Below are 10917 nucleotides of genomic sequence, written 5' to 3'. Positions count from 1 at the left end.
CCCTAGGTGCACGTGGCTGGCGCCCCAGCCGGTTGAGCCATAGGCGCCGAGCCCTGAGGCTGGTTTTAAACTCTTGAGCTCAAGTGATCTCTGGCCATGGCATCCCTAGGATTACAGGCATGAACCACCATGCCCAGCCCAGTTTTTGTATTTATTTAGATAGATAGATAGATAGATAGATAGATATGTATATGTATGTGTATATATCTGTGTGTATATATATGTATATATACATTTTTCGAGATAGAAGCTCTCTAGTTGGGATGTAGGCACCCACCACAATGCCCAGCTATTTTTAGAGACGGGGTCTCACTCTTATTCAGGTTGGTCTCAAATTCTAAGCTTAAGCAGTCCACCCTCCTCGACCTTTAATATGTATTTTGTACATTGAAAGTAGCTTCTTTATAGAGATTTTTACACTTTCTTATATTTTAGAGTATTGTAACATTGTTTTTTTAAAAAATTTTAACATTTATTTTATCAGATTATTATTCTGATACTATCTAATGAATATGATTCTGTTTGTGTGTCTGGTTTTGCTGTTGTTTCTGTTACCTTTCTTTTATAATTCTTTGACTGTTATATGTTTGATTTTTGACCATGGGTTTATGTTCCATGGAACTTTTTTCTTTTTTTCAGACAGGGTTTTGTTCTGTTGCCCAGGCTGCAGTATTGTGGCATGATCATAGCTCATTGCAGCCTCAAATTCCTGAGCTTAGGTGATCCTTTTTTCTTAGCCTCAGAATAGTTGGGAGTATCAGGCATGTGCCATGATGCCTGACTAATTTTTTTGTTTGTTTGTTTATAGAAACAGTGTCTCACTATATTGGTCTTGAACTCTTGGCTTCAAGCATTCTTCCCACCTTGGTCTCCAAAAGTGCAAGGATTATAGGAATTAGCTACCATGCCCAAGCTTTTAGGACTTTTCATCTCTAGAGATTATTTGAGGATTAAATTAAAGTTGAATTCATCCAGAGAAGATTTATTACTTATCTCAGGTGCCCGTTCTGTCTTGGTTAAGGCTAACTTATGATGAAGAGTTCTCAGAGGAAACTGATTTTGCACCTCTCTGCTCTTTGCAATACCGTAGGTGGAGCTAGGATGGGCAGTCTTCCTTGCTCTCTGGCAGGGCAAAAATTTATTTGAGTTCTCAATAATGAAGCCATGGCCTTTGAAGCCCCAACTTCTGATAGATCTTGGCCTTTGTCTCCCATCTTTGTAGCCAGGAAGCCTTGGAAACTAAAGCTTAGTTTAATCACAAGTAAATACCCTCAAGGTGAACATTGGCTGCAGCATTCTGCTTTTTCTTTTTTATTATTTTGTTTAGTAGGCCGGGCTGGGTTCAAACCTACCAACCCTGGAGCATGTAGCTATGGGTGCCCAGCCAACATTGTGCTTTTTCATCCGGGTTCTCACTTTTATTCCTTACCTTTGTGAACGTTGTTACATTTTATTAGCAGCTCATGGATGCCTTTTTTTTTTTTTTTTAGTTTTTGGCCAGGGCTGGGTTTGAACCCACCACCTCTGGCATGTGGGACCAGCACCTTATTCCTTTGAGCCACAGGTGCTGCCCAAAGACTTAATGGATTTTTTTTTTTTGCAGTTTTTGGCCTGGGCTGGGTCTGAACCCGCCACCTCTGGTATATGGGGCCAGCGCCCTACTCCTTTGAGCCACAGGCACCACCTCATGGATGCCTTTTTTTTTCTTTTTTTGAGACAGAGTCTTGCTCTGTCACTTAGAGTGCCATGGCCTCAGTTTAGCTCACAGCAGCCTCAAACTCCTGGGTTCACCTCCTGAGTAGCTGGGACTACAGGTACCTACCACAACATCTGGTTTAGTTTTTTCTTTCTTTCTTTTTTTTTTTTTTAGTAGACATGGGGTCTCAGTCTTGCTCAAGCTGGTCTTGAACCTCAGTCCTGAGCTCAAGGGATCCTTCTGCCTCCACCTCCCAGAGTCTTAGGATTATAGGCATGAGCCACTGCACCAGGCTTATGGATGCATTGTTAAAGTTTTGTTTTATTTGGCTTGGCACCTGTAGCTCAGCAGCTAGGGCACCAACCATATACACCAGAGCTCGCTGGTTCAAATCCAGCCCAGGCCTGCCAAACAACGACAACTAGAACCAAAACAAAAAATAGCTGGGTATTGTGGCGGGCACCTTTAGGCTCAGCTGCTTGGGAGGCTGAGGCAAGAGAATTGCTTAAGCCCAAGAGTCTGAGGTTGCTGTGAGCTATGATGCCATGGCACTCTACTCAGGGTGACAACTTGAGACTCTGTCTCAAAAAAAAAAAGTTTTTTTATTTTTTAAACATTGCATTCAACATTGTTTTTACTAGAACGTTTTATTCAAGAGTTCATACTTATTATACTTCAAGAACATAAATCTTCACAGTATTAAGTAGTTTAAAAATAGAAGTTATATCAGTACAGTCATTAGGTTCTATCTTTTAAATCAGATTTTTCTTTTCTTTCTTAGTGTGTTAGTAATAGTTTTAATTTAGGAAATTGTTTGTCTTCTGCCTCAAGTCTTTCTATAATGAAATAGGATATAAATAACATAATTTGACTTCAGAATGCCTTTAAAATATTGACTTAGTTTCTCAGAAGAGGAATTAGGCCTGTAAATCTTCTAATCAGAAGGATTTAAACATTTATAATAGATTTTTTAAAGTTAAGTCTTAAAAGAGTGATCTCTCCTGGAATAGGATGGTTTAAAACTAGCAAGTGATTTATAATAAAATTATAAAATGATACTTTTTTCTCTTTGCTAATATACAGCCAGATTCTCCTGAATATAAAGCTGCTTGCAAACTCTGGGATTTGTACCTTCGAACAAGAAATGAGTTTATTCAGAAAGGGGAAGCAGATGATGAAGATGATGATGAAGAGGGGCAAGACAATCAAGGCACCATGACTGAAGGAGTAAGTGTGCAGCTGAATTGGTCATCCATAGGCTATGGAAGGTAGATAGTGCTCCTGCCTGTCATCCCTCTGAGCTGTTGTGGGCAGCTGGACTTCTTGTGTAGTCATACTGGTAACTGGAAGGGTAAATGGACATTCAGCTAAAGAGCCCCAAGCCAGTTTAAAGGGAACCTAGGACATCCTGGACAATGTTTGGAGTGTGAGGTTGTTCTTATGAATTGTTGTTACATTAATGCATATTTCCTTTTCAGTTTTAAAGAAAACCTTGATGTTATCATTGACATGTTCCATATTGTTAGATGTGAGACATCATGTAAGAGTAGGCAGTATTGTGATTAAAATTTGAAGAGTCAGTGGAATTACCTTAGGAATATTTTTGTAGGATAGACTGGTTACTGTTCCTAGAACATGCCACCTTTTTTTTCTGGAGTTGCAGTCAAAAGTTCATGTCCACTATACTTCAGGAACATAAATCTGAATTGTGTTCTTGCCTCTGGAATTTTGCAGTTGCTCTTACCTGTGCTTAGAATATGCTTCCTTTGGCCTTTCCTATGACTGGCTCTTTGTCATTATTCTAACATCGATTAAAATGGTGTCCACTTGGTGCCTGTAGCTCAGCAGCTAGGGTGTCAACCACATACACCGGAGCTGGTGGGTTCAAACCTAGGCCAGGCCTGCCAAACAACAAAGACAACTATAACCAAAAAATAGCTGGGCATTGTGGTGGGCACCTGTAGTCCCAGCTACTTGGGTGGCTGAGGCAAGAGAATTGCTTAAGCTCAAGTTTGAGGTTTCTGTGAGCTGTGATGCCATGGCCCTGCCCAAGGGTGACATAGTGAGATTCTGTCTCAAAAAAATAAATAAACAAAATTGTGTCAACTGAAAGAGGGCTTTCCTGACCACCCTGTCTAAATTGTTTAGTCTACCTGCTGTGATGTCTCATACCTGTAATCCTAGCTTTCTGGGAAGCTGGAGCAGGAAGATCCCTTGAGCTCTGGAGTTTAAGACCAGACTGAGAAAGAACAAGACCCGATTTTTACTAAAAATAAAAAAAATTATCTGGGTGTAGTGCTGGGAGATTGTAGTCCCAACTACTCAGGAGACTTAGGCAGGAGAATCACTTTTACCCAGGAGTTTGAGATTGCTGTGAGCTATACTGACACTATGACAATCGATAGCCTGGGGAACAGAGTGAGATTCTGTCCCCTCCAAAATAAAAATAATTTGTGCCTCTTTTCACCATCCACCCTACCCCATCTTCATATCATTCTGTTCTGTGATCTTCATTTTTTTTAATGATCTGTGTAATAACTTATCTATTAGTTTATGTGTTTATTTTCTGTCTTCCCACAAGTTAAATGGTAACTCCTCTAAAGATCTTGTTCATTTATTCCTGCATCTATACTATACTTTTAGGTACTGAAAAATATTTGCCAAATGAATAACACATGTTTGAAAAGAGAAAAAAATAGTAGTAGAGGGGAATCAAAACTCTTATTTTGCAGCAGAATGTAAAAACCTCAAAGCAGAACATTCTGCTTTCTTGGTGTGTTAGTAATAATCTAGATACCTAGATAATGCCATAGTGTATCTTGAAAGAAAAAAGAAAAATAATACCTAGATAGGCCTTTTGCTGGAACACAGAAATAAGCAGTGGTGGGTGAATTTCTTAATTCTTAGCATCTTAAAATATAGTTCCCAGGCACTTTGTCAGGTTGTTTTTTAGGAAATTAAGTGACCAGAATTAAGTAGAAGGCGATTAACAGTAGAGATTCCCTGGAATTTTACCCTGATAAGAATACAGGAGAAGCAATTTAACCTATGCTTTCTTGGGCAGAAAATTACCTGCAGTGGCCCCAGCATACTATAGGCCTCCAGGTTTCTAGTCAAAGAATAAAAATGCCTGCATTTAGGACTTACCTCTATTTCTTACTATAATGCATAATTAATAAGAAATTGAGATGTTCTTGTACATTCGTATTTATACTTCCCAACCTTCTTTCTAGCCTTAAGGTTCTCATGAAAGGAACAGGAATTTTCAAGCTTCTAGTTCTTAAATCAGTAATGATTTCCTTAGAGTTTTCCCAACTGTGAGAATAGGTTGAATGAACGTATTCACATACTCTACTTCCTTTGTCACCTGCAGCACATTTCCAAAGTAACTGGTTGGGTTGGAAGGAAAAGATTCTTGGCTGCAGAACATATCTCTGCTGGTTTTTTGTTTTGTTTTGGTTTTTTGAGACAGAGTCTCAAGCTGACACCTTGGGTAGAGTGCCACGGTGTCATAGCTTACAGCAACCTCCAACTCTTGGGCTCAGGCGATACTCTTGCCTCAGGTTTTCTATTTTTAGTAGAGACGGGGGTCTCACTTTTTACTCAGGCTGGTCTTGAATCCATGAGCTCAAACTATCTACCAGCCTTGGCCTCCCAGAGTGCTAGGATTACAGATCTGAGCCACCTGTCTCTGCTCTTTTTGAAACTAACTCTGTGGTGCCATGTTTTAGCTAGGAAATAAGCTTAAACTTGGGAATTTTAGTTTACTTTCATCAGTGTCATTTTTTTTTTTTTTTTTGAGACAGAGTCTCACTTTGTCACTCTTGGTAGAGTGCTGTGGCGTCATAGCTCACAGCAATTTCAAACTCCTGAGCTCAACTGATTCTCTTGCCTCAGCCTCCCAAATAACTGGGACTACTAACACAATGTCTGGCTATTTTTTAGAGATAGGGTCTTGCTTTTGCTTAAGCTGGTCTTGAACTCCCGAGCTCAGGCAATCCACCCACCTCAGTCTCCTAAAGTGCTGGGATTATAGGAATGAGCCACCTTGCCTGGCCCAGGATCTTTTTTTTTTTTTCCCCTAAGCTTATGGGTTAACACTGAGAGAAAAGGCTTTAACAACTCTGCCAGTTCTCCAAGCTTCTGTAGTTGGGTACGCTGACCTATTCACATGTCTTATGTGTTAAATATTTTTATTTATTGTATGTCTGTTATTGCCAGGCATTGTGGTAGGCCCATGAGGTGTTGTTAGTATTCTATCTATGGAATTAATGTTAATGTTGCACCTTAAGATTGAGACTGTACTTAAATAAAAAGAGCTTCAGTTGGATTAAGACAAAAATACCAGTGCTTTTATGATTTAAAGAAGAAATGCTCATTAATCTTCATTTTATATGCATAAAACATGGTTTGGTCTTGAAGTACCACTTGATATGAACCTTGACTAAGACATCTTGCTCCCTCTAGAAACTTGCTTTAGATTCAGACCCTTTCTGGGCAGGTACTCTTTGGAGCATGTACTTTTCCATGTTGAAACAGTGACTAAGGCTTGGTGCCTGTGGCTCAAGTGGCTAAGGCACCAGCCACGTACACCCAAGGTGGCAGGTTTGAATCCAGCCCAGCCCGCCAAACAACAATGACGGCTGCAACCCAAAAATAGACAGGCATTGTGGCGGGCGCCTGTGGTCCCAGCTACTTGGGAGGCTGAGGCAGGAGACTCGCTTGAGCCCAGGAGTTGGAGGTTGCTGTGAGCTGAGATGCCACAGCACTCTACCTAGGGGGACAGCTTGAGGCTCTGTCTCAAAAAAAAAAAAAAAAAAACAGTGACTAAGCTAGGTTTAAACCAGTCATCTAGTCAATCTGAAGAGCAAAAATGGTACACATTAATTTATTTAATATCAATTTAGTATTGATATAACTTGAATTCACTGCCTGGTAGAGCACCCATAGTTAACAGTATGTTGTCCCAACTCTACATAAGTGTTCATCATCATTCTAGAATACCAAGACTTTAGTAGATGTAAATAGCAGACATAGAAATGGCCAAGTGTTATGGGACATGTTTTCTCCAGCTCAGTTGCTCAGACCCTCATGCCTATGGTGCTTGAAATTTGCTATTAATAATAAAACATTTACTGTGGAATAATGTTTAATAAAAGGACCAGGTACAAGGGATTTTGATACAGAAATAATAAAAGGATCCTTGTTGGTTTCATGTAGGCTCATCTAGGGATACAGTTCCTATATCCAGCATCAGAGCATTACTGTGATAGTCTTGAAACTTGTAAAAGTTGCTCTTTTGAATTAGATTTACATTTCTAGAATATATTTAATATTCAAAGTTTATGTCGATTTCTCTCACAAAGTATTTTCTTCCTTTGGTCCTTTATCCCCACCCCCACCGCCAGTCTTCTCCAAGCTACTTAAAGGAGATCCTGGAGCAGCTTCTGGAAGCCGTTGTCGTGGCCACCAATCCATCAGGACATCTCATCAGTGAGCTCTTCCAGAAACTGCCTTCTAAAGTGGTGAGTTATATGATTAAATACAGGTGGATTAAAGTGTTTTTAAAGTACTTCAAGAATTTTACTAGTTATTAATAAATAAATTAAGATTAAAAGGAACATATTGGAGGTCATCAAAAGATCCTTCTTGTGGCCTCAGCATCAAGCACCAATGACATGTATAGATGGTCTGTCATTTTACTTGACCAAGAAATTGTGTGTGGGGGGGTGTTATTGTTTGGGGGTTTTTGATTGGTAATTCTTTCTATTGTGGTAAAATATACATACCATAAATTTACCATGTTAGCCATTTTTAAGTCTGTAGTTCTGTAGAATTAAGTACATTCGCATTGTTGTATAGCTGTCACCTCCATCTGTTTTCAGAACTTTTTAGTCTTACCAAACTTATGGGAAATTCCATACCCATTAGACACTATGTCTATTCTTCTTCCTTTAGCTCCCAGGAACCACCATTCTACGTTCTGTCCCTATGAATGTGCCTGTTTTAGATACTTCAAATAAGAAGAATCATATAATTTTGTCCTTTTTGTTGTGACTGGCTTATTTCATTTAATGTATGTTCAGGATTCATCCATATTATAGCTTGTATCAGAATTTCATTCTTTTTAAAATATTATACCAATGGGGGGGAGCATGTCAGGGATGGTTTGTTTTTGGATATCCCTGACCTGTTTTATTCATTCTTTGTATCTACTACATTTTGTTTATAAGTTTTTGGGGTTTTTTTTTGAGACAGAGCCTCAAGCTGTCCCCCTGGGTAGAGTGTTGTGGCATCACAGCTCACAGCAACCTCCAACTCCTAGGTTCAAGCGAGTCTCCTGTCTCAGCCTCCCAAGTAGCTGGGACCACAGGCACTCGCCACAACGCCCGGCTGTTTTTTTGTTGGTGTCGTTGTTGTTTGGCGGGCCTGGGCTGGATTTGAACCCGCCACCTTAGGTGTATGTGGCTGGCACCTTAGCCACTTGAGCCACAGGTGCCGAGCCTGTTTATAAGTTTTGTTTACACTTTTTATTTTTTTTTTAGACAGAGTCTCACTATGTTGCCCAGGCTGAGCTTGAACTCCAAGTTCAAGAGCTAGAGCAATTCCCTTGCCTAAGGCTCCCAAGTAGCTGGGGCTACAGGCATGCACCAACCCCTACAACATACTGTTTATTCACTCATCTGTCAATAGCTGTTTTATGTTGTTTCCAAGATTGGTAATTCTTTGGTGATAAAAATAATCATCTTCACTAATCCTTTTAATATATAAAAGAGAGGAAACTGTGCTCAGGAGACAAGGTGAAAGGAAGAAAAATGGTTTCTTCCCCTCTTAGACTCCATGATTTTCTGGTGACAACGAAGAGAGATAAACAAATTAGGTATTCTTCTAACCCAAAAAGGAAGTGGTTTTCTAGGCAAGAGAGACCTGAAGATATTGGGCCTTTTATGGCTTCAACCCTGGAGACAATTGGTATAGCTATAGATTTGACTTAACATTGGCCTATGAAACTGCTAAAATTTCCATGACCTCAGCATTCTTGACCTGCTCTGTTTCCGACCTGGGCCAGTTCACCCCTCCTTAGGCAACTTGGTCCCCCTAACCTGAGAGGTCATCATATTGATGCTGAACTTAGTGTGGACACCCAATCGGCATAGCGCACTGCAACCCAGAACTCCTGGACTCAAGCAATCCTCCTGTCTCAGCCTCACAAGAGGCATGGCCTCAGCATTCTTATATTTCCAAATAAGCTATACTTTGAGAAATACTCCACTGTAGTACTTAACCCAATTGTGATTATTTAATGGTGTATTTGCCTTCTTCCCTACTCCCTGAATTTCCTGAGGATAATGAATTTACCTTTATGTCTCTGCCATGAAATTGGAACCTAGTATGTCATGGGTTTGCAGGAAGTGCTTGTCTATGCAGCTTTCCCCATCAGTCATGGACAAAATTAGTTATTTAAAGATGTCATTAGAAATAAAGCCGATGACCACTGCTATCCTTAAGTGAGGATTTGATTAGCAAGGTCTAATCTTTGATCATATGATTTAAAATTTTAAGAAAAGAAAGCTTGGCACCTGTCACATACACCAAGGCTGGCAGGTTTGAACCTGGCCTGGGCCACCTAAACAACAATGACAACTGCAACAAAAAATAGCCGGGCAATTGTGGCAGGCACCTATAGTCCCAGCTATTTGGGAGGCTGAGGCAAGAGAATCGCCTAAGCCCAAGAGTTTGAGGTTGCTGTGAGCTGTGATGCTACGGCACTCTATCGAAGGCAACATAGTGAGACTCTGTCTCAAAAAAAAAAGAGAGAGAGAGAAAAGAAAATAATACGTTGATTCTTTAAGAATTAAACATAGGGCAGCGCCTGTGGCTCAGTGAGTAGGGTGCTGGCCCCGTATACCAAGGGTGGCAGGTTCAAACCTGGCCCCGGCCAAACTGCCAAACTGCAACAACAACAAAAAAAATAGCTGGGTGTCGTGGCAGGCACCTGTAGTCCCAGCTACTTGGGAGGCTGAGGCAAGAGAATCACCTAAGCCCAAGAACTGGAGGTTGGAGGTTGCTGTGATGCCACAGCACTCTGCTGAGGGCAACAAAGTGAGACTCTGTCTCTAAAAAAAAAAAAAGAGAGAGAGAGAGAATTAAACATAGAATTACTATATGATCCAGCAATCAATTTTACTTTGGACATATACAAAAAGAAGTGAAATCAGGGTCTTAAAAAGTGATTTGTGTACTTTTTCATAGCAGCATTATTTATAATAGCTAAATCATGGGGACAGCAACTCGGGTATCCTCAGCAGATGAATGGATAAGCAAAATGTGATATACACATACAATGGAATATTATTTATGGCCTTAAAAAGAAAAGAAATTCCAATACAAGTTTCAGTGTGGATGAACTATGAGGACATTAAGTGAAATGAGCCAGTCATATAAGGACAAACACTATTTGGTTTTTCTTACATGAGGTACCCAAAGTAGTCAAAATCTTGGAGACCAAAGGTATTCTTGTGGCTCCAGGGACTGGAGTAAATGGGGAATTAATCGCTAGTGTATAGAGTTTCAGTTTTACAATATTAAAAGTTCTGGTAGTGATAGCTGCACAACAGTGTGAATGTACTTAATGCCATAGAATTGTACACTTAAAATGGCTAAGATGATAAATTTCATGTTAAATGTATTTTATTATAATAAAAAAAATTAAAAGACAGTCTTTACTCAAGATTTATTTTTACTCTACTGGAGATCATCAGTAGTGGTCAAACCAACAAGGATGATTTGGGACAACAAAACATCAATTATGTAGCTCCCCCTCATTTCATGAAGGCCTTCAGGGACACTGTGCAGACGGAGTTGGTTGGTCCCTTGGGATGTGACAGTTTGAAAAATAACAAAGAATGAGGCCTGGAGGGGCAGGGTGTGGTTTCCTTTATAAGTCCTTCCCTAAGCAGGCTGCCTTGAATGGAACAGGTGTGTATGGAATGGAACAGGGAGTATGTGGGCCAACAGCTTGTGTTATTCTGTACCCATTCTGGGTAGCCTGGCCATAATTTGTCTTCTGACCAATCTCTCAGGAGTAGAACTGCTGAAAAGAAGAGACAAGAAAGGAACAAGTGGCTGGGTGTGGTAGCTCACGCCTATAATCTTATAGCACTGTAGGAGGCTGGATTGCCGAGCTCAGGAGTTCAAGACCAGCCTGAACTAGAGTGAAC

General features: G+C 40.2%; 1 protein-coding gene across 1 annotated transcript in view; it reads left to right on the top strand.

Moving 5' to 3' along the window:
* Positions 1-10917, top strand: part of PBRM1 (polybromo 1) — a 159019-nt gene that overhangs the window by 19415 nt on the left and 128687 nt on the right. The window contains exons 5-6 of the mRNA XM_023512991.1: positions 2780-2923; positions 7105-7221. Of these exons, the coding sequence (XP_023368759.1) occupies positions 2780-2923; positions 7105-7221 (261 nt within the window). The remainder of the gene's footprint in view (positions 1-2779; positions 2924-7104; positions 7222-10917) is intronic.

This window comes from Otolemur garnettii, unplaced genomic scaffold, assembly GCF_000181295.1.
Source record: "Otolemur garnettii isolate 467f Iridium unplaced genomic scaffold, OtoGar3 scaffold00032, whole genome shotgun sequence".
Classification (NCBI taxonomy): domain Eukaryota; kingdom Metazoa; phylum Chordata; class Mammalia; order Primates; family Galagidae; genus Otolemur; species Otolemur garnettii.
The sequence above is the reverse complement of the archived record's forward strand: the minus strand, read 5'-3'. Positions and strand labels throughout refer to the sequence as shown.